General features: G+C 42.2%; 1 protein-coding gene across 1 annotated transcript in view; it reads right to left on the reverse strand.

The window, feature by feature from the left end:
• LOC126199447 (uncharacterized) overlaps window positions 1–24,619 on the reverse strand; it is a 105,213-nt gene that overhangs the window by 16,133 nt on the left and 64,461 nt on the right. Inside the window, exons 5-6 of the mRNA XM_049936366.1 lie at window positions 15,493–15,756; window positions 11,431–11,658 (exon numbers count right to left, since the gene is read on the reverse strand). Of these exons, the coding sequence (XP_049792323.1) occupies window positions 11,431–11,658; window positions 15,493–15,756 (492 nt within the window). The remainder of the gene's footprint in view (window positions 1–11,430; window positions 11,659–15,492; window positions 15,757–24,619) is intronic.

A 24,619-nucleotide genomic window follows, 5' to 3' on the forward strand; every position in this document is an offset into this window, starting at 1 on the left:
TAATTTCATATAGTGACGAGTGTTGTATGTTTTGTAAATGATTACGCGGTCGATGAAAAAGGCAAAAATGATGGACAGTGAGAATGACGAAATTGTTGACATGGCGAACTCGCCAACACAGGACAACAGTATGATGAATAATGGAGTGGAAAACAATTTAATAAGTCGGGAAAATAGTCCGGAACCATTTCAAAATTTTTCTCAATCAGGAAATTCACAGAATACGAGATTAACGATAGAAGAGTCTGAAATAGTATCGAACACAGATAGCTTTACAGCTATGACGAAGGAAACTGGTTTTGCGGGAAATGTTAGGGGCGAAAGGAGTTTCGAATCAGTTACTATGGAGCAGTTGATGAGTGCTGTATTAAAAATGGAAACACGGTTTGGATCTGAATTAAAAACACAGAGGGGAACAATGGAATCACTGGGATCACAAATAGGAACAATTAAAACAGAGATGGGAACTTTACGATCTGAATTAAAAACTGATATGGGAACAATGGAAACACGGTTTGGATCTGAATTAAAAACACAGATGGGAACAATGGAAACACGGTTAGACTCACGAATAGGGACATGTTTCAAAAACATGAAAGATGAATTAAAGAAAGAAATCAGAGAAGAAGTACAACCGATTTTGAATGCTCACAATAATAGATTAATTGCAGTAGAGATTAGACAAAGGGAACAGGATAGAGAACAGGAGGAAAGAGATCGCGTGATAGTACAAAAATTTTCAGAGTTAAATTTACAACGTGCACATGATAAGGAAGAAATATTTGAGAGAATCGAGGAATCCGTACCAAATGACAGAATAAATAATCTAACACAACAATATGAACAGTTAACTACCAAATGTGTCAATACTGAAACCCGAGTCGCGACACTTACGGAAGACGTAAGTAAACAGAAAGAAAAAATAGGTGACTTATCGGAAAGAGTTGAGGAGATTTCAGATAAATTGACAAGTCTTAGTTTAAATGGGGATAGAGATTCAGATGATACGGCTCCATTACCATTTGCAGAAACCGAAGAGTACCAGAACATAAGTAAGCATGTTGAAAATCAGGGAAAATTTAATGAACGCGTTAAAAGGGAAGTTGAGGCATTACGAAAGCAAGTCAAACAAATTGAAGGGGAAATTGTAGGAAAAGACAGCAAAAGAAATTTGGAATCACAGATAGCAGAGGGGTTTGAAGAAAATAATTTGTTTCATTTACGGAATGCAACAAGGGAGCGCCAGGCGCGCGAACTTGACAATAATCAACATTGGGACTGGGACAGACGCGGTAGGTCTTTGTCGCCACGAGGCGAAAACTTTGACTATAAACACTTTTTGACTGTTCGGAAATTTAAGATCTTCCGCAATTCTAAGAATGACATACATCCATGTGCATGGTTAGATCAATTTATGTATGCACTCCCACCAAATTGGCCACTAAGTCACAAACTGGAATTTATGTGTGGATATTTAGAAAATGAACCGGTGACGCGGATGCGCGCACTCATTAGAGATTGTAATAATCTGAATGATTTTTATCATGCATTTCTATCGGCATATTGGTCCGAAAACACGCAAGACAGAGTCAAACACAGTCTTATTATGCAGCGTAATTTCAAACAGTCTGAGTTCCGCACGCCAGCGGAATATTTTGAAGACATGATTCGAAAGAATCAGTTCCTTTCCAACCCTTATAGCCCGACTGAATTAATTCGCATTTGTTTAACTAAGCTGCCACAATCCATAAGACAAATTGCTTTAGCCGGAAGATGTAAAGACGACATTGAGACTTTTAAGACTTTGTTACAAGAACTTGAGTATGACAACGACGACAGGACTTCTTGTAACTTTTTCAGTAACAGTAATTACGATAGATTTTCAGAGAAAATGGATAGTGATCGGAACGGGCGTTATATGGGTAATTTTGAGAATGACAGACGTAACAGACAGGACAATAGATACCAGCCTTATGACAATAACAGACGTTCTAACAGAAATTACACAGACAATTATAATAACGGTAATTCTTACCGGAATGATCAATCATACGGAAACAGTAATCGGTATCACCAAGACAGAAATTATCCATACAATAATAGAAATTCTTACTACAGAAATGACCAGGGTAGTAGATACAACAATAATTACAGAAGTGACAGTCGAAATTATACAAGAAGTAGTTATGCAAACAGACAGGAAAACAGAAATTTTAATAACAGACACAACCAAGAATTTGCATCTAACAGACAGGAAGGACCTAATTGGCATCCTCCGCGTGACAGAAATTCAGAGAGACAAGTGGAAATAGTAGAAATTGATCCGCGAAATGTCGGGAATAATCAAAGACGTGACGCAAACAATCGACAATGACTAGCAGCTTCGGCTTCTGGCAGCAATATAGACGGGTCAGAAAGTAATGACACTACAACTTTACACTACGTACGCCTGGAAGATATGAGAGACATTTTGCTAGGCGAAAAGGAGAATAATGTAGACGCATTTTTACATCCTGTTATTGAACTATGTGTGGGTAAGAATAAGTTCACTGCAGTTCTAGATTCTGGGAGCCCATTGAACGCCATTAGTGAATCAGTTTTTCGTATATGTGAAAGAACTATTGCCTGTCCTGTGTTACCTATTTCTAAAACTACAATTCGAGGAGCGATTTCTGGAAAAAGTGTGGAAGTTAAACAACAGACCAACCTAAATTTCATTTGTCAAGGATACGAATTGTCTGCTAATTTTATTATTGTTCCATTACTCAGTACACAGATTATATTAGGTATGGAGTTTCTTAACACACATAAGGCAATTTTGAACTTTAAAGAAGGAAGTGTGAATTTGACTGTTGCCGGAATGCCGAAATGTCTGAAATTTTTCGAGTGTTTAGCAAGATCTGAATCAGATACAAAATGTTTAAGGTTTCTTACTTCTGATGTTTTCGTTGAGCATTATGACGACAGTGTGTTTATTCATGACAATGACAATAGATACAGAGACGCGATGGAGGATATAATTAGTAGCGAAGAATTAATTAATGAAAAGGTTAAAAAAGCTGAAGTGCCAGATGACGTTGCAAGAGAAGAGCTGCACCATATTTTGACTTCACATGCTACAGTGTTTAGTCATCACACAGGAACTATACAAGGCTTACAATATTTATTTAAAGTAAAAGAACACACACCATTTCGCGGGAAAACGTACGCTATTCCTTTGGCTTACAGAGACAAGGTTAAGAATGAACTTCAATACATGTTAGATCAGGGCATTATTGAGCCAGCAGTCAGCCCTTATACCAGCCCATTACACGTTGTTCTTAAAAAGGATGGGTCAATTCGTTTGGTTCTGGATTCCAGACAGATAAATAATATTATTATTCCTGAAACTGACCGTCCACAAAATTTAGATGAACTTCTTCAACATTTCCATGGAATTAAAGTTTTATCCACGATTGATATGCGCGCAAGTTTTTGGCAAATAGAACTCCACCCTGATTGTAGAAAATATACTGCCTTTTTAGCCTTTGGTAACTGTTACCTGTTTCGGAAATTACCGTTTGGACTTACTGTATCTTCAGCAGCATTCATTCGTAGCTTAAATGAAATTTTACCTGTTTATCTTCGTGACAATATTACTTCATATGTTGACGATATTCTTATTGCTAAACGTTCTTGGAGTGAGCATAACAAAATTTTGGATTCATTATTACGTATTTTTGCACGAGTTGGCATGACAGTGAACTTGGAAAAATCTGAATTTGGTCGTTCTCAGGTGAAATTTCTCGGTCACATTATTTCTACAGAAGGTATTCTTCCTGATCCAGAAAAACTAGACGCTATTCGTAATTATGCTGTTCCTACCACAAAACGTGATGTTCGTAGTTTCCTTGGTGTCTGTAATTTTGTTAGACGCTTTGTTAGATTGGATGATTTGGCCACACCTCGTTTAGACATTTCAGTTATGCACACTTTGGTCCCAGAAAATGCTTTCATAAATTACGAGAAAATTGCTACTTCAGTAATATGGAAAAATGTATTCGATCTGTTCTTGCCAAATGCAAATTATGTCAAAGGCTAAGCCGCCACTATTTCTCACAGAGCACCGTTGTTTCCTATCATTCCAGCGAAATTAAAGGAGATGGCTGCAGTTGATTTGTTCGGTCCAGTGGTTCGATCTACTAATGGTTTTGCGTACATTTTTGTAGCAGTGGAATTGACATCAAAATATGTGTGTTTTACACCGTTACGCAAAGCAACAGCTCGTTCAGTATCTAATGCTTTCATCAAACATTTTCTTAAAGAAGTGGGTCATGTTGATTAAGGTCATATCAGATAATGGATCACAGTTTCGCTCTAAAATTTGGCTTCGTACTCTACGGCGTCGTAAGATTAAACCAATTTTTATTTCACTTTTTCACCCTCAATCTAATGCTTCAGAGAGATGGATGAAGGAAATCAATAAATTGTGCCGTCTTTATTGTCATCAGAATCACAGAACTTGGGATCAGTATCTTCATATTTTTCAAAACATTCTGAATGAACTTCCTAATGACTCAACTTCTTTACCGCCTCTATTGATATTAAAAAATAAAGTACCAACAAATCGCATTTCTGAAATCGTTCCATTTCCGCCTTCACGGAAACTGCGGCATTCTGAAGTTGTCAACCTGGCTCTACGAAATATTGCATCTGCGGCTGCTAGAAGAGAGAAATCAGCTAAACGTCCTGGTCGTTTAAAAATTTTGTCAGTTGGTCAAAAGGTGTTAATTAAGTCTCATCGTTTGTCTCATAAAGGAAAAGGCTTGTGTCGCAAATTTTTTCTGCTTTATAACGGTCCATATAGGATTCGCAAAATTATACATGATAATAATGTGGAAGTAGAAACTCTTAAATCTCGGCGCTCTAAAGGAATACATCATGTATCAAACGTTAAAATTTTTGTGGAATGATATACTTTAGAGAAACTAACAGCTATATGTAAACATGCAGAGAATACAAGGATACCGCGCCGTGTTCCGGCGGCGGCAGATACTCAAAGCAACAGTGAAGTCTGCGCGCCGCAAAAGGCAGTCGTTGACCGCAAACAATTACTTCATACGTCACGCGCCTACAGCTGATCGAGCGCTCAGTGCGAATGCACTGACAGCCGTAAACAAATACACAGTCTAAATTCTCCGAATAAATTCCGTATAAAGCTATAGTGACTTGATGAATTATGTTATTAACGTTCAGTATTTTTCAGGATACGGTTGTATAAAATATTTAAGACCTTCAGGTAAATTCTGTGTGTGTCCGACGTTAAGAGGACTTGCTATGGAGAAAATTTCAGGAAGAATGTAATTTCAAAAAAAAAGAAGTAAAAAACCAAAAAGGTAACGATTAATTGAGTTTATTTTTCAGGTAACATATTTCCACTTAGGTACGTACTTAGGACGTAATTTACTGCTCGCGATTACGTGATTTATACTTTGTGCTAAATTTTATGTTCTATGAATTTACTTGTGAAGCGGCGTGCTTGCGTACATTTACTGATTTTGACAATGTTTTATTAATGAACAGTGTTATTACTTGCGTACATTGTGCATCGCTTGGCTGCTATGCTTTTTCACTGATGTCATATTTTTTTATTATGTGCCTGTTGTGTTTATTTATTTAAGTTATAATTGTCACCTGATTAATTGTGCTGACAGTGGTTATGTATGTAGGTTACACTTTGTGATTTATCTGCTTGCGCCTTCATGTTTACTTTTTAAAGATTACGTATGAACATTTATTTGCTTATGCTGTGTGATGCTAATCACTTGTTTATTACGTAAGATATATGTTTGCTGCTGTGCGTATGGATTGCATATTTACACATTTCTGTTTTGTTGTCACAACTACTCTTCAATTTAGAATATAGCAATGCTGATGTACAGTGTACAAACATGAAGATTAGGTTACACTATTGTATTAATTGTAGATTGTTCGCTTGGCAGAGCCTCGTTATAGGGATTGTGCTGCATCCACTTGTTGACATTCTGTTCGCTACTGGTATATTGTCGCGATATTGCATGTATTGCTTACGCTCAGTGCCTGATATTTTTAAGATAAGAAAATGAACTGCTATAATTCTACGAACGACATTGGTACAAGAAACTGCATAGAAGTCACATGAGATGGAGGTTTTATGGAAGCTGTATAAATTTATGCTAATAGGAAGGAAGCTAACGACATGACATACCAACACTAGGTTTAGACCATTGACAGTTATTACACTGCATTCTTCGTAAGCAATTGAAATAGGAAGTGACACTTGACACGAGAAATACTCCACATGTTTGCTTCTGTTTGCCATAATTTTTGAAGTGGTGTACACACTGAAATATCACGATCATTAACACTTCGTAATCGTACTTAATTACTGAGAGTTATTCGAACTAAGTCTGTTAGAGGTCATGTATGCATTTCTTTTATTTAATGATGGACAAAGAACCAAAATGTATCTTATAATTTATAATGAGTAGAAAATTTGTGTCAGATGGATTACACAGAGGTTGTGTGTGGACACTGTCTCTTCGGATTGTATGGGATGCTGAATTGAAGTTGCACTAGGATTTTGTCTGTACTTGTTCGAGGAGACTGACTAGAGGAAAGAGTTGTTATGGAAGTGAAATGATATTGGTGCTGAGGTTTATATATATCGACGTATTGAAGAGGTATGATTGAGGTATTGAGATTATGTGAAGTTGATGATTATTGGAGTTTCGTGGACAAGAGGTAAGGTAAATGAGGTATTATTGAAGTATTGAGATTATGTGATGCTGATGATTATTGGAGTTTGGTGGATAAGAGGTGAAGTAAGTGAGGAGCATATTTTTTTTGTTGGTCTATATGGAACAAGGAGGATGAAGATGGCAGACTAGAACACTCAAGTAGAAGGAAGATTGTCTACACACACTCACTTTGTTAAATCACTAAGCAGTGTATACTTTTTTTTGGGAGAGAGGAAGTAATTGCATATCTTGGCTCACTGACAGTTGTTCGGCAACTGTACATTTTGATCTGGCTTGGCAAACATTGGTCTTGACATGATGACTATGACGTTGACTAACTATTATTGACTGTTATACATTGCTGCCACTACCACTTGATACACATGATGAACATAAAATTTTGACAGAATTGCATTTACACAGTTAACACTATTCAACTACACAGTAGCACTAAATGTGGATGAAAGATGAGTGAGTGTGTTTTGTGTGTTTTCCTTTTATAATCCCAGAGAAGTGATCCCAACCTATCTCCTAAATATTATTTTACTTGTTTGTTGTGGCTTGCACTGACACCCATAAATATTATAGGTTTACTGGTATTTGTGTATTGTAATAGTTAATAGGACAATTATCTGATATCATTTGTGTGTTTGTTATGATTTGTATGTTTAGTGTAAAAGCATTGTATGTGTATTCAAACTATTGTTCATGCCTGAACTGTCTGATTAGTGATGGTGCTGCACTTTTCAACATGGAGGATGCCACCTGGACATGTTTAAGTTCTGCTGATGAACTGTGTGATTAGTGATAGGGAATATTATGAACTGTTATTTGCACTTTTTCTACATGATTGGTGCCACTAGGACATGTTTAATTTCTGCTGATGAACAGTGTGATTAGTGATAGTGAATTTTATGGACTGCAGTCAGCACCTGGTCAACATTACTGGGTGCCACTGATGGACTGCTTCTACCGAAATGGTGTTACTTGTTGATGTCTGCACCTGGTCAACATTGCTGGGTGCCACTGATGGACTGCTTCTACTGAAATGGTGTTACTTGTTGCTGTCTGCACCTGCTCAACATTGCTGGGTGCCACTGATGGACTGCTTCTACTGAAATGGTGTTACTTGTTGGTGTCTGCACCTGCTCAACATTGCTGGTGCCACTAATGGAACTGCTTCTACTGAAATGGTGTTACTTGTTGGTGTCTGCACCTATTCAACATTACTGGGTGCCACTGATGGACTGCTTCTACTGAAAAGATGTCACCTGTTGATGTCTGCACCTGCTCAACATTGCTGGTGCCACTGATTGAACTGCTTATACTGAAATGGTGTTACTTGTTGATGTCTGCACCTGCTCAACATTGCTGGGTGCCACTGATGGACTGCTTCTACCGAAATGGTGTTACTTGTTGGTGTCTGCACCTATTCAACATAGCTGGGTGCCACTGATGGACTGCTTCTACTGAAAAGATGTCACCTGTTGCTGTGTGCACCTGCTCAACATTGCTGGTGCCACTAATGGAACTGCTTATACTGAAATGGTGTTACTTGTTGGTGTCTGCACCTATTCAACATTACTGTGTGCCACTGATGGACTGTTTCTACTGAAAAAATGTCACTTGTTGGTATTTGCACCTGTTGACCATTGCTGGGTGCTACTGCTGGAACTGTCAACTGCTTATTCTTGAGCTATGGAAAGCGTTTATGTGAATATTTGTATAAACTGATTTTTTTGTGTATTACTGTTTGTGAAAAGTTATGAGACTCTTACCTGCACATATTCGTCATTGCTGACGCTATTGATTGAACTGTTTAACCACATAATACTTGTGTAAACTGTTATGTAAAGTCACATGTATGAAAGAATTTGTATTGCTTACTGTATTTTATATATTAGGTTATTGAAAGGTCAGTGCAAAGCCAAAATTTTATCTAGTTATATGATATTTACGCATGAATATTATCTTTTATTTTTGTCTGTATTTTTTTGACGAATTTGGTGGTATTTTCACCACCAATGCTGGCAAAAATACCATCAAATTCTAGCCTGTGGAGGAAGGGCATATGAAAGGTGGCTACACTGAGCCACAGCGCCAGAGATCGCGCTAGAGAGTATTGTTCCGCCGCCTCCACTGGCAGTGATTATTGAGAACTCGTAGTGGGCAGTGCTTTGGGAGAACTCGTGGTAGTCAGTGCTGAGATGTCGTAGTGAGGAGTGTTTGTTGAGATGAGCTAGTAGGCAGTGCTTGCTGAGATGTGATACTGAAAAGTTCTTGTTGAGATGTGATAGTAGCGAGTCGGTGTGGAGAGATTGTAGTGTCTAGAGTGCTTTTCATCAATATAAATTAAGGTAACAAACTACTTTTCTTTTCTTTCTCATTATTTCAATGTCCTGAATAATGCGTCATTACAGGTTCAGTCAACAAAGCATCTGGCTTGTGTTCTTGTATTAGAGTGTAATTCTGGTTTTCTTGAGTAATTATGGTATTTCTATTTTCTTTAATTAATTCAGTATAAATGATATTTAAAATTTCTTGTGTTGTTGAAGAAGAACCGTGCCAGATGCGTACGTTGAGTCATACTTCCACACACAGAACAGTTACACTTGTGCTTTGGTTTCGTAGGTTTTATAGTTGCTGGGGACTTAATTAATTGTGTTAATGAAAATTTCCATTTCATTCTTTGTTGTTGTTCTTTGCAGTCAGATAGCGTAATAATACTAGTCAGGGCCAACCGTTACGAGACTTCGTAACCGAACAGACAGCTACTGAATCAAAAAATTAAAATTATTTGCATTTTATTTTAATTAAGCCCCCATGCAAAGTCTATATCTAATCTGTAACATCCGGCAATACGGGCCATATAAAATAGATGGTCATTATTCAATATTAGTATATTTGACCTTCAATATTAGTATATTTGACCTTTCAGGTAGTTTTAGCTTGACGATGTCCACTATGGACAAACGGTAGTTACTGTTATTCTGAAGAAGGTTGGGTTATTCCGGCTGAAACCTAGGTAAATGCTAGGTAAAAGGTGCAACTGAGGCTGTTAATTATTAAAATTAAAATTAAGGCTTCGTAAGGACATGAAATGGAATGATCACATAGGCCCAGACGTGTGTAAAGTAGGTGAGAGACTTCGGTTTATTGGAGGAATGCTGGGGAAGTGTAATCAGTCCTCAAAGGAGATCAGTTACAAACCACTCGTGTCCTCATTCTATAATTCTGCTCAAGTGTGTGGGACCCGCACCAGATATGACTAACTGGAGATACTGAGCGTATACAGAGAACGACAGCACGAATGGTAACAAGCTTGTCTGACCAGTGAGAGTGTGTAATAGTGATGCTGAAGGAGCTGAACTGGTTGACTCTCAAAGATAGACGAAAACCATCCCGAGAAAGCCTACTTACATAGTTTCAGGAACCGGCTTCATACGATGCCTCTAGGAATATACCACAGACCTCTAACTATCGCCCACACAGGAATCATGAGGATAAGATTAGAATAACCACAGCACGCAGAGACGCATTTAAACAGTTATTCATACCATACTCCATACGTGAGTAGAAGGGAGAGAGACCGTAGTAAGTGGTACAGTAGGATGTGTGTGCAAGTGTTCAAGTGTGTGTGAAATCTTATGGGACTTAACTGCTGAGGTCATCGGTCCCTAAGCTTACACACTACTTAACCTAAATCATCCTAAGGACAAACACACACACGCATGCCCGAGGGAGGACTCGAACCTCCGCCGGGACCAGCCGCACAGTCCATGACTGCAGCGCCCTAGACCGCTCGCCTAAACCCGCGCGGCCACAGTGGGGTGTACTCAATGTCATGCGTGTCACTGAGAGTTGAAAAGTGTATAGATGTAGGCCTACATGTCGACGTTGATGAGACGGATTTGCTGAAAAAGAAGGCTTTGTTACAAAAACTGGCTGGGTAGAAGTATTTAGAAAGTCCTGTGTTAAAAGAGCACGAATATGTTCGCATGCTACGATTTTTGGTGACGAAGGCGGAATGAGGGTTTAGGCAGCTGGTTGCCCACTTTTCTGTCTTTTAAAGTGGAGCACATTTTTGTGTTCCGACAGAAGTGTCTCTAAGCTAGTGATTTCTTAGTTAACACCCTCTACATAATTACGCGATACGAAGTACTCAAGATCATCTTGCAGTGGGATATCATTGGGTTATATATGTTCACAACATCGTACGTCTTACCACCCATTCGTGTGGCACAACCGATGTTGAACATTCGCTGTCTGATATAGCGCACTGCGCACTGTTAGTCATTAAATTAATCGCATATCTGTGTAGGCACTCCTTATGACTGTATTCTGGTTGGTGGCGACGATGTGGCACCGTGTCGAGCGCTTTTCGGCGATCTAGGAAAACGGAATCTACTTCCTGAAATCGCGCTTACGTAACAGCATCCACACCCACCACCAATAAAAAAATTCTCGTGTGTATGTGAATACCTAAGGGACCCAACTGTTGAGGTCATCAATCCATAGACTTACTTACAACTTAGGCTAACTTATGCTAAGAGCAACACACACACACACGCCCGAGGGAGGACTCGAGCCACCAGTGGGAGGGGCCGCGCAATCCGTGACATGGCGCCTCCAACCGCGCGGCCACTCCGCGCGGCCCACTGCCAGTACTCACGTGTTCCCCCTTGTATTTGATGAAGTCTTTGATGCGGTCTGTGACGTAGAAGAGACCAGATCCGTCGTAGTAGCCTACGTCGCCGGTGTGGAACCAGCCGTCCGCGTCGATGGCGGCGGCGGTGGCGGCGGGGTCGTTGTAATAGCCGCGGGTCACCATCGGACCGCGGAAGCACAGCTCGCCCTCCTTACCCGGTCCCAGCGCCTCTCCCGTCTGCGTGTCCACAACCTGTCCTCAAATAAAGCACGATTAGATGTTAGCCTGCTTCATTCCGTCTGTAGTAGTTACAGGAGTGTATTTTAATATATTTTAGCCTCTCGCCCACGGCTTTTCTTGCGGCTTTGCCCGCGTAAGCACATTCTAAGTTATCTCTTGCGGGCACCATTCACACTAGGACTCACGTGCATATCAACAAGCATTTGTCTGTCTCTAAGTACGTATAGCCATTTGTTTACTAGAGTAGCTTATCTTTGGGTGGGAACTGCGAGGCATGTCTTCAGCAATTCGCCTAAACTTTGGGGTGTGCAGGCTAGTAGATTTGATTGGCAGGCAGAATCAGTTAGCATGGGGGCTCATGCCTACTGGACAAACCGGGACATTCTGCACTACCGCTTGCTGCTGCGAACACCTTCCTCCTGGAACCATGACGTTGTCGTGATCTGTTTCGTATAGACGCTTTGTCTTGTGGTAATGCAATTGTCACTTTTGACGACATCGTTCTGGATTATGGCGAGACGTGTGTTTGGTTGCACTGCCTCTGCGTAATTGTATTTTGTGGCACATCAGATTTATTAAAGCGAGATACTTTGCAACGTATTCAATGCGAGCAGTATCCTTTCTTTGTTTGAGTTCACAGTTTCGCTAAAACACGAAGAAAAATACATTAAACTTTAATTTTGTCGTCCTTATCGCGTTGCTTTTCTACTCGTTAAACGATATTATGGCCATTAAACTGAATACAGGCTAATTTTCCTTGTCTTTTGAAAATGTGTCATATTGTAAGGGCATTTGGTCCTTTAAAGAGTTCTTGTTTGTGAAATATGAGATTTCGTATTCATTTTCTGAACAATACTTCGAGGGATTGTCGTGGTGCCTTGAAGAGCGAACTGAGGATAGGAACCCGTGTTCCGAAACGTTATCCAACGACGCTACAGAGCATCGAAATCATAGGCGCAGGTTTCTGCCATTAGGCCACCCCTTCGCCAGTAAAGCTGCCATGGTGGGTGACAGATTCGGACACGTGTTACCACCTAAATTTTATTTTTTATTTTTTTCCTGTACACCGAAAACCACTGGATGTGTTAAAGGAATCCAGCAGAAAAATAAACTGCAAATGGAAACCTGTTTCCGAAACCATCATCCTTCGAGCCAACAGAGCATCGCATTTATAGGACACAAAGCCTGTCTACGCAGCACCAAGCTCCATCTTCTCCACTGGCGCTCGTGCCCATCAGTCGCGACTACCGAATAACAACCAACATTGGCAGATGTTCCGCCTACGTTCCGTCAGCGCACAAAGTTGCGTTTTCTATGAGTGGGGTAGACTAGTGGCAGGCGCCAGCGCCTATAACTACGACGCACTGTAGCGTCGTGGGTTGACGTTTCCAGACACGGGATCCTATCCTCTATTTGTTCCTCAAGACACCCTCTACAACCCCTAGAAGGCTGTCGCTATCGTTTTGTAACCACCTGTGTACTGAATAGCTCTATGAGACAGAGATCTAGATTGTGTGCCGGCCGCTGTGGCCGAGCAGTTCTAGGCGCTTCAGTCCGAAACTGCGCTGCTGCTACGGTCGGAGGTTCGAATCCTACCTGGGGCATGGATGTGTGTGATGTCCTTGGGTTAGTTAGATTTAAGTAGTTCTAAGTCTAGGGGACTGATTACCTCAGATGTTAAGTCCCATAGTGCTTAGAGCCAATACATATCCTCTTGGCACTCTCATCCCCCCCCCCTCCTCCTGTGGGTTCAGGGGCTAGAATAGACACACGATATTCCTGCTTGTCGTAAGAGGCGATTAAAAGTTGTCTCCTACTTTCCAGCATCATAAATTGATGTCTCCTATTGACCTACTCCTCCTAAAATTCTGCAGCAGTGCGGGCCATTTAGGGAAGGATGCCTTACATGGTGGTTCCTGTCTCCATCTTGTGCCGAGACTTCCTGCACCTGTTATTGTAATGGAAATGTAGTTCAGCCGCCTTCCAGCCAGTTGAGCAAAGACGTCTTATGGGGTGCATACTTTACATGCATTGTGCCCTGTCATCTCCCGCACACGTGATAATAATGGATCTTTGGCACCCAATATACAGCATGGTAGCCAGTCCGTCGTGGGGGCTCGTCGTTTACCTTCCTGGTTGTAGCTCATTTTCTTGGGGCATCAGGACTCCCAGCAGTGACCAAGTGGCCTTCACTGAGGCTGGGTGAAGCCTGTGTGGAGAGCCCCTGGACAGAGTGGGTGGCATCATGGTGATCGACCCATACGGAAGTGGACCAAGTCCTCTTTTGCTGGTGACCAAATGGCCTCAGCAGACTCTAGGAAGGGAAAGGTAGACTTCAGTGCTGAGAAGTATGAACTCAAATCGTTCCCCTCACTAGCTATGCCATGGGAGGAACGTAGAGCTACAGAAAAAACAGCACCATATTCGTCTCAGTATTCTGCAGGCAGCATAACCGATGGGGACTCTTTTCTGGCTGCAAAGAATCCATTTTTTGTTGAAAACCTGGAGGAAGATTTTCAGGAAATGGCTGCGCTGTGCAAAATGCGAAATGGGTCAGTTCTGATACAGACAGCATCTCCAGCACAGTCACGAGCGTTGCTCGCCTGGATGATGTTCCCTTTTCGGTCATACCTCCTACTGCAGTCCGACGACTTCACACAAGCTCTCCTGCGAACCAGGAGGAGAGCTTCTGTGAAGTTTGGAAGGTAGGGCACGAGGTAATGGCGGAATTGAAGCTGTGAAGGCGGGTCCTGAGTCGTGCTTGGGTAGCTCAGATGGGAGAGCACTTGCCCGCAAAAGGCAAAGGTCCCGAGTTCGAGTCTCGGTCCGGCACACAGTTTTAATCTGCCTGGAAGTTTTAAAGTCAATATTAATCTCCACTAAGAGATGACTGGATACTTTTGATCTGATGGTAAATGTGGAATACATTTCCCTTAGTACAGTTGTAGGAATGTACACTGAGGCGACGAAGTCATGGGACAGCGATATTCACATACACAGATGATGGTAGTATCTTGTACACAAGGTATAAAAGGACAGTGTAGTGGCGTAGCTTACATTTTTACTCAGGTGATGTATGTGAAAAGATGTTCGACGTGATTATGGCTGCATGACGGAATTAACATACTTTGAAAGCAAAATGGTAGTTGAAGCTAGTCGCATGGCTCATTCTATTTCAGAAATCAGTATTCCGAGATCCACAGTGTCAAGAGTGTGCCGAGGAGACCACGCAGAACGCAGTAGCTGAAGGGCTTCACTTAAAAACCGAGAGGTGAATGCGGTCGGTGAGAGCTGGGATCTCTGGTCCAACTGAACCGATAGTTGACTGGAAGTGCTTATGTTCGGCTTCTTGGAGGCCATTTTCAGCCTTTCGTGGACTTAATGCACCCAAACAACAATGGGATTTTAATGGATGACCATGCGCCATCTCACCGGGCCACAGTTGTTCCTGATTGGTTAGGAGAACATTGTGGACAATTCAAACGAATTATTTTTCCACCCAGGTCGCCCGGCATGAATTCCATCGAACCTTTATTGAACACAATCGAGAGGTCAGTTCGTGTTCAACATTCTGCACCGGCAACACTTTCCCAATTATGGTTCAGTTTTCTGAAGGGGACTTCCATCGACTTGTTTGGTCCACGTCACGTCGAGTTCCTGCTCCACGCAGGGCGAAAAGAGATCCAACGCAGTCCTGTGTGGTAGTCCATGATTTTTGGCACCTCAATGTATCCTGGAACACATTTTATGTCAGACCTGCACCTGCTCTGATCCTGCGAGTATTGACTGGATCCTATGGCAGAAACGCCCACTCTGCTACAGATGAGGCACTGTCAGATGATTCACCTTGATCTCCACGGTGGGCTGCGGGCGACCCACGGAACCCAGCGGCGCGGGGTTGTTTCTGGTGTCGCTCAGCGTCATCAGGACTTCCGTCATGCCGTAAACCTGCACCGCCCTCAGCCGGAACTTGGTCTGCAGCTCCAGCAGGGTAGAGCGGTCGATTGGCGACCCTACGAACATGATCGCGCGCAGCGGCTCCAAGTTGGGCTGCGGACTCATCTTGCCGAGCCGCACTCCGGCGTATGGCGACATTAGTGTGCTCAAAACCTGTAAACAGCAACAGGCACAGCGACTGACAAGTGATAAACTGAAAGCTTACTCTTTGCATATTATACTTCAGCTCTCCATATGTAACTACATTCTAGAAATTCTCGTATGAATTGTACAACATGGAAAAAAAGGTTTTCAAGTTTTCTTTATCACCCCCCTCCCGCCCCTCCTTCTTTCATTTCCGACTACTAGGTTCAAGCTGTCCCGTATAGAGAGAACCATCTGTACCAAAACACAAAAATTCTCAGATACTGTTGGTTATTCGTCTTGCGCTGACTGCAATTTCGGCGATTAGCGCCCATCACAGTCCAATATAGTGTGTTGGAAATGAACACATGGAACACCTAGAGAGAAGGAAGATACTCATATTTTAAAACAATATTTGGGTCTCTTTTTAGGTATTAGTATGTGAAGAACAGCAAGATTTCTTCCTGATAATCTCTGTTAGAAATGACTCGAAGTGTACCTCAATATGATTCCAGTATCATACTCTGTCGTGACGTACCTTTGACGAGGTGTCATCTATTCACTTCACTTGGTGCAACATTTGTTGGACACACTGTAGCGGAGAGTGTTATAGCTTGAAACACTTTTCACAATACCCCCTCTAGCCAGCTTTGTTATAGAAATTTAGCATATTTTCTTATTCCAGTTTTAAATGATATCATTCAGTTTTCCTATATTTTCTTATTCCATTTGTAAATGATAGCATCCACTTTCACTGCGCTGCAGTCTCTTTCCGAAATTACAAAAATTACTTCGAAAAGTTAAAGTTTCTCGAAACGTGGGAAAATATTCCAGGTACAACACCGTCATATACCGTAGTACAGTTGTTCTGTTAAAATTTGAAAGCGTTACAATCGAGAAACTCATGCCACTGCTGTATTTAATAGTCTACCTGTTACACTACTACTCTACTACACGCCAATAAAGTTAGTCAAATAAAGCTAAGTAGAAGTATTATCAAAACCCAGTTACAAGGTAAATACGTTTTTAAAATACGCGTGTCACTCCAAAAGTCCTGAGCAGTGCGCATGCGCGACCGCTACTATGGCGTGATCGAATTGAAATTCTTGTTAATAATTGTGAGTGAGACTTCACCCGTGACAGACGTATGTGTGTTTACTTTTTCACGTGAATGTCGAGAGTAATTCAGTTTTAAAATGGAAGCTGAATCCCTGAAACCGAATCAGGTCGTATAACACGTAGTGACCAGCGTTCTTACATGGAAAGAACCCAACGGAAATTTACAGCGCTTTGAGAGAGGTGTGCAGAAATAGTATATTGGATCGTAGCATGGTATCACGGTGGTTTGCTCGTCTCCGCGAAGATCCGAAGAAGTGAATCAACATCAACGGACTACAACTCTCAGGTTATCATTAATGACATTTTGAGAGGAGATGAGGCCAGAATGTCTGTCACTTCAATTCACAGAATCGTAACTGAAAGGGTAAAGATGAGAAGAACTGTTGCCATATGAGTTCCACAAGACCAGAAAGCAGATCGCAAAAGAATTGCACAGGAATTGCTTCAGTGTAATGGAACAGAGTGAGAACACTGTCTGAAAAGGACTGTTGCGCTTGATGAAACCTGGATACGAAATTCTGAGCCACAACTGAAGTTTCAGTCGTCACAATGGAAAAGTTCCGACTCTCCATGACCGAAAAAATTTTGCCGCCAACGGTCAAAGGTGAAACTGATGATAATTTTTGCATATTGCAAGAAGCAGTCATACACTATGTGATCAAAAGTATCCGGACACCTCTCTGAAAATGACTTACAAGTTCGTGGCGTCCTCCATCGGTAATGCTGGAATTCAATATGATGTTGGCCCTCCCTTAACCTTGATGACAGCTTTCACTCTCGCAGGCATACGTTCAATCAGGTTCTGGAAGGTTTCTTGGGGAATGGCAGCCTACTCTTCACGGAGTGCTGCACTGTGGAGAGGTATCGATGTCGGTCGGTGAGGCCTGACATGAACATCCCAAAGATGTTCTGTAGGATTCAGGTCAGGACTCTGTGCAGGCCAGTCCATTACAGGGATCTTACTGTTTTGTAACCACTCCGCCAAAGGCCGTGCATTATGAACAGGTGCTCGAACGTGTTGAAAGATCCAGTCGCCATCCCCGAATTGCTCTTCCACAGTGGGAAGAAAGAAGCTGCTTAAAATATCAAAGTAGGCCTGTGCTATGATAGTGCCACGCAAAACAACAAGGGGTGCAAGCTCCCTCCATGAAAAGCACGACCACACCATAACACCAGCGCCTCCGAATTTTACTACTGGCAGTACACACGCTGGCAGAAGACGTTCACCAGGAATTCGCCATACCCACACCCTGCCATCGGATTGCCACGCTGTGTACCGTGATTCGTCACTCCACACAACGTTTTTCCGCTGTTCAATCGTCCTATGTTTACGCTCCTTTCACCAAGCGAGGCGTCGTTTGGCATTTACTGGCGTGATGTGTGGTTTATGAGCAACCTATGAAATCCAAGTTTTCTGATCTCCTGCCTAACTGTCATAGTACTTGCGGTGGATCCTGATGCAGTTTGGAATTCCTTTGTGATGCTCTGCATAGATGTCTGCCTATTACATATTACGAGCCTCTTCTACTGTCGGCGGTCTCTGTCAGTCAACAGACGAGGTCGGCCTGCACGCTTTTGGGCTGTACGTGTCCCTTCACTTTTCCACATCAGCATCACATCGGAAACAGTGGACCGAGGGATATTTAGGAGTGTGGAAATCTCGCGTACAGACGTATGACACACGTGACATCCAATCAACTGACCACGTTCCAAGTCCGTGAGTTCCGCGGAGCGACCATTCTGTTCTGTCACAATGCCTAATGAATGCTGAGGTCACTGATATGGAGTAACTGGCAGTAGGTGGCAGCACAATCCACCTAATGTGAAAAACGTATGTTTTTGTGGATGTCCAGATACTTTTGATCGCATAGTGTTCCTACAAATAGAGTTCACCAGGGGACCATTCGTAACATGCGTGTTCACGTACAAGTTGTTTCCGAAAAATGTTTCGTGCCCGAAAATTCGTCGAGGAAGGGCTGACAAGCTTACGTTGTACGATAATGCAAGGCTGCGTATTGCCCTAGCAGGGAGAGAAAAACTTAGCCGATACGGATGGGAAATATTACTCTACCCACGGTACAGTCCTGATATGAGCCCATCAGACCTTTATTTGTCTCTCAAATTCAAGGAACAACTTTGTGGAAAACGTTTTGATACAAGGGAAGCTGTCCTAAACAGGAATGGAGATTACATTAAACGCTTTAAGGTCTTTTATAAAATAAATTATTTTCTTCAATTCTTTCTTACAGTGTGCAGAACTGTTGAAACGACCCTCGCAGAAGCTATTGAAAACATAACACAAATTTCCATTTTCAAGACAAGCAAAATTGTTAAGGAAAGTCGCTTCAGTTTCAAAAGTCGTATGTTACATGGTAGAAGACCTACCGTTTCAAGGGCCAAGATGGTGCGCTACCGACTTGCTCCATGCCTTTACCGAAAACGTGATATATAACTAGTTTTGAAAATATGTAACATTTTACTCGCCATAAAATTAATTAACTGAAGAATTAACAATATCTTCCAAATACTCTTAATATACCACACAGCACTTAAGCGAATCGATGTCATAATATTTACAAGTGCTGCACAAAACACTGCCTCATGTCTCACAACAATAAATACTGTCGGAAATGCCGGAAACTGTTTCTGACGAACACTAGTACACAATCCGTGGTATGATCCTAAAATCAGTGACTAGACTGAAGCATCGAACAAGAAGTAGTTTGTGTTCCTAGGCACATTACTCACATGCTCGTGAGACAACACTGTCCCTTACAAGAGTGTAAGGATTGCCTATCCTGATCATTACAATTCCTCAAAATACTTACTTTGAACAGATATGCTTCAGGAAATGTAGTATTAACAATTTCACATTGATTTCAACTGATATTCATCGCATTTATATGGGATAAAGAGATTTCATGGCGTTCAAATTCAAATGGCTCTGAGCACTATGGGACTCAATTGCTGTGGTCATAAGTCCCCTAGAACTTAGAACTACTTAAACCTAACTAACCTAAGGACATCACACACATCCATGCCCGAGGCAGTATTCGAACCTGCGACCGTAGCGGTCGTGCGGTTCCAGACTGTAGCACCTTTAACCGCTCGGCCACTCCGGCCGGCTTTTCATGGCGTATTTCCGGATATAATTTGAGGCAGAAATTCGACTCAAAACATGTAAAACTAATTATTAGTGTCGTTGAACAACAACACGTGTGTGGATTAAACAGCTCCCTCGAAACGGCTGTATTAGGATTGGAGACGAGAACGTTGCAAATCTCTTGGCAGCAATAAACTTCCATAACAAAAAGTTATGCTGCTGCAACGCCAAGAGGTCTACACATCTACGTTAAAGATCTGAAATAAGTAACAGCCCAGCGTTGGTGAAAATTGTATCGTTTTGCGCTGGCTTGTTTGTGGAGACATGGACAGAAAGGACCAGACGAACTGTGCATGAGACACAGCATCACAAAATGTTACTTCAGAATCTCACCCACATGGCAGTAACGTACGGAAAAATTCATCTCGTACTACGCTGAAAGAATGAAAGAGGTGTGCACCACAGCTGACCGCTGAACCATGCGATGTGAGCACTTATCCAATTGTGCCTGATACCTCTGACGTCATCCTACGAGAACCATCAAGTAAAACAGTGAATTTAGACGATAATACCAGTTGAGAACGTGACTCGGTGGCCTGGTTTATCATTACCACGAGCGATCCAGTTTTAATTATTAACCAGGGCCTGGTAATCCAGTGGTAGCCGACACGGTAGGTCAGGTTGTTTGGTCAAAGGACTGGCTGCCCTCTGTAACAACAATACTGAATGAAATTATTCTGATCAACTGAATTTGAAAAATCTCACGCGACGTTCACACAGTATTACTTACGTACAAACGCGTAAGGAACGAATTATCTTAACAGCTTCTACAACAGACAGTTAACAGATGACGAAGTTATGTGGTTCTTTCAGTAAATTCATGGGGCTATACTGAGATAAATTATATTTATCTTGCCATGAATACAGGGTGAGCCAAAAGCCAACGACACTATTTCGTAGATTATTCAGGAATATTTGTAGAATACATTGATGCATCCCTGAACAGTCCCGAAATTTTTTATGTAGAGTTTGTGACCTCTCTGAATACAGAGCTTCGTACTCGTATGAGACGCATCGCTTCTTTCGTAGTGTATCCACTTACCGGAGCAAGCACACAGTGGCATATTTCGTTTACTGATCTTAGCGCACGTGAAGCTTCTCATTTGTCTTGATAACGCTCTGTGTTTGTGGCTGTCCTAACGTGTGTTCTTACTTAAAACGTGGTGAAAATCGATATGGATTCTAGCCATCAGGGTATGTACTGTTGTTTATAATTTTTGTCATTTATAGTATTCAGTATTTTGATTAGTAATAATTCGTTTAAAGTTAACCTGTGAAGCAAAGGAAATATGTTTCGTTAGTACAACAATGTAGAGGTTTTGTTATAGTTCAGGCTGTTTCCCTGGATAAATTTGAGCACAGTATAATAGAAAAATCATTTGTCTACTGGGCATTGTAGAACGTAGCCGCCGACATATTTCATACGATTTACTTACTTTAAATTTGTGTTTATCCTAGGTCCTTCGAGCCACAAAATTATGACAAGAAAAGGTCTATATGACATTATGAAGAGATGTTTTGGAAACAATTTCGTAAATAAAATGGATTTTATGGAAAGTTATATATTACTTGACTCTACTTTCCCTGACGAAGAAAAGAAAACTTTTTAAACATAAACTGTCATACATAAAGTCACAATTAAAGAAAAGATGGCTTGCTTGACATAAAGTTGAAAGTAACTTCTTTAAAAAGAATCAAAATTGGCTGCAAAATACCATTGAAATTCCTTGTAACAAAACTCGAGTTGGTCGACCAACAAAATCGTTCGTAGAGTTAAGCGAAAGCAGCAAAAGGCGTAGGACACATCACTTGACAGAACATTTTGAAGCCACAGAAGTAACGTATGCCAGTCAAATGATGCTCCGAGTCTCTGGAAATGTTGAGGGTTCCAGAGTGGTGAAACATATTACTTCATTCCCCACACGAGGAGTTAAATACAGACAAGCATTAGACCGCATTAGCAGAAGAGACTTAACAAGAAAGAACACGACTTTCACCTACCCAAGCCTTATCTACACTCCTGGAAATTGAAATAAGAACGTGAATTCATTGTCCCAGGAAGGGGAAACTTCATTGACACATTCCTGGGGTCAGATACATCACATGATCACACTGACAGAACCACAGGCACATAGACACAGGCAACAGAGCATGCACAATGTCGGCACTAGTACAGTGTATATCCACCTTTCGCAGCAATGCAGGCTGCTATTCTCCCATGGAGACGATCGTAGAGATGCTGCATGTAGTCCTGTGGAACGGCTTGCCATGCCATTTCCACCTGGCGCCTCAGTTGGACCAGCGTTCGTGCTGGACGTGCAGACCGCGTGAGACGACGCTTCATCCAGTCCCAAACATGCTCAATGGGGGACAGATCCGGAGATCTTGCTGGCCAGGGTAGTTGACTTACACCTTCTAGAGCACGTTGGGTGGCACGGGATACATGCGGACGTGCATTGTCCTGTTGGAACAGCAAGTTCCCTTGCCGGTCTAGGAATGGTAGAACAATGGGTTCGATGACGGTTTGGATGTACCGTGCACTATTCAGTGTCCCCTCGACGATCACCAGTGGTGTACGGTCAGTGTAGGAGATCGCTCCCCACACCATGATGCCGGGTGTTGGCCCTGTGTGCCTCGGTCGTATGCAGTGCTGATTGTGGCGCTCACCTGCACGGCGCCAAACACGCATACGACCATCATTGGCACCAAGGCAGAAGCGACTCTCATCGCTGAAGACGACACGTCTCCATTCGTCCCTCCATTCACGCCTGTCGCGACACCACTGGAGGCGGGCTGCACGATGTTGGGGCGTGAGCGGAAGACGGCCTAACGGTGTGCGGGACCGTAGCCCAGCTTCATGGAGACGGTTGCGAATCGTCCTCGCCGATACCCCAGCAGCAACAGTGTCCCTAATTTGCTGGGAAGTGGCGGTGCGGTCCCCTACGGCACTGCGGTCTTGGCGTGCATCCGTGCGTCGCTGCGGTCCGGTCCCAGGTCGACGGGCACGTGCACCTTCCGCCGACCACTGGCGACAACATCGATGTACTGTGGAGACCTCACGCCCCACGTGTTGAGCAATTCGGCGGTACGTCCACCCGGCCTCCCGCATGCCCACTATACGCCCTCGCTCAAAGTCCGTCAACTGCACATACGGTTCACGTCCACGCTGTCGCGGCATGCTACCAGTGTTAAAGACTGCGATGGAGCTCCGTATGCCACGGCAAACTGGCTGACACTGACGGCGGCGGTGCACAAATGCTGCGCAGCTAGCGCCATTCGACGGCCAACACCGCGGTTCCTGGTGTGTCCGCTGTGCCGGGCGTGTGATCATTGCTTGTACAGCCCTCTCGCAGTGTCCGGAGCAAGTATGGTGGGTCTCACACACCGGTGTCAATGTGTTCTTTTTTCCATTTCCAGGAGTGTATGTTTGTGAAAGCCTCGCCAACAAGGAAACAATACGAAACAATACGAACAGGTGCTAAAAAGGTCTATCCCTGTTACAGTGTCATTCAAGAAGCTAAAAAGCAGTGCTACCCTGTCACTGAATCCTATCATGACTGCCACATGCATGGAGATTCAACCGCAAGCCTTGCTTAATCACACAGGTGAGCGATTAACATCATATGTAGAGGAGATTTTAAGTAATTTTCCATATGATGACATAAATTCAATGAAACTTATTTATAAATGATATTGTGATGGTTCACAGCAAGTTTAGTTCAAACCAAAATTTGAAAACAGCCCTGATTCTGATTCGAACATATATCAGTCATCTTTAGTGCTTCTTCAGCTTATTAGTCGCATGAACAAACACCTCATTGTTTGGAAAAATCCCACACCATCATCAACTCGCTATTGCAGACCAATAAGAATTAGATTTATTCATGAAACAAGTGATGTTACTAATGAAGAAATAGGTTATATCAGTAGTCAAATTAAAACGTTACAGGAAACAAGGATTTCAAGTACAGAGGTTGATTTATCCATAAAACATACATTGCTGATGACCATGGTAGATGCAAAGGTCTGCAACGAAGCAACGGACACAGCATCGACATTGAGATGCTACATTTGCAAGGCTACCGCAAAAGATTTCAGTTATATGTCAAAAATCAAAGAGGTAAATACAGAATCTCTTAGATTCGCTCTGTCTGTACTCCATGCCCGAATTAGATTTTTCGAATTTTTGTTGCATTTGTCATGTAAAATAAACGTCAAGAAATGGCAAATTTGTTCAAAAGAGGAAAGGATAATTGTTCAAGAGAGGAAGAAAGTCATACAAAAGAAATTTAGAAATCGATTAGGGTTAATAGTTGATGTTCCCGAGCCAGGCTATGGAAATACCAATGATGGAAATACCAGTAGAAGGTTTCTTTCAGACCTTGAAACGTCTGCAGAAATAACAGGTGTCGATCTCCAACTCATCTATCGATTCAAAGTAATTCTAGAAACTATTTCCAGTTGATATAAGATAGACATAGGCAAATTTTCTGCTTATACTGTTGAAACTGCAAGAGTGTATGTTGATTTATATCCATGGTATCCTGTGTCTCCCATCGTTCACAAGATTTTGGTGCATGGCCGAACTGTCATCGAATATGCCCTCTTACC

The sequence above is a fragment of the Schistocerca nitens genome, chromosome 8, assembly GCF_023898315.1.
Source record: "Schistocerca nitens isolate TAMUIC-IGC-003100 chromosome 8, iqSchNite1.1, whole genome shotgun sequence".
Classification (NCBI taxonomy): Eukaryota; Metazoa; Arthropoda; class Insecta; order Orthoptera; family Acrididae; genus Schistocerca; species Schistocerca nitens.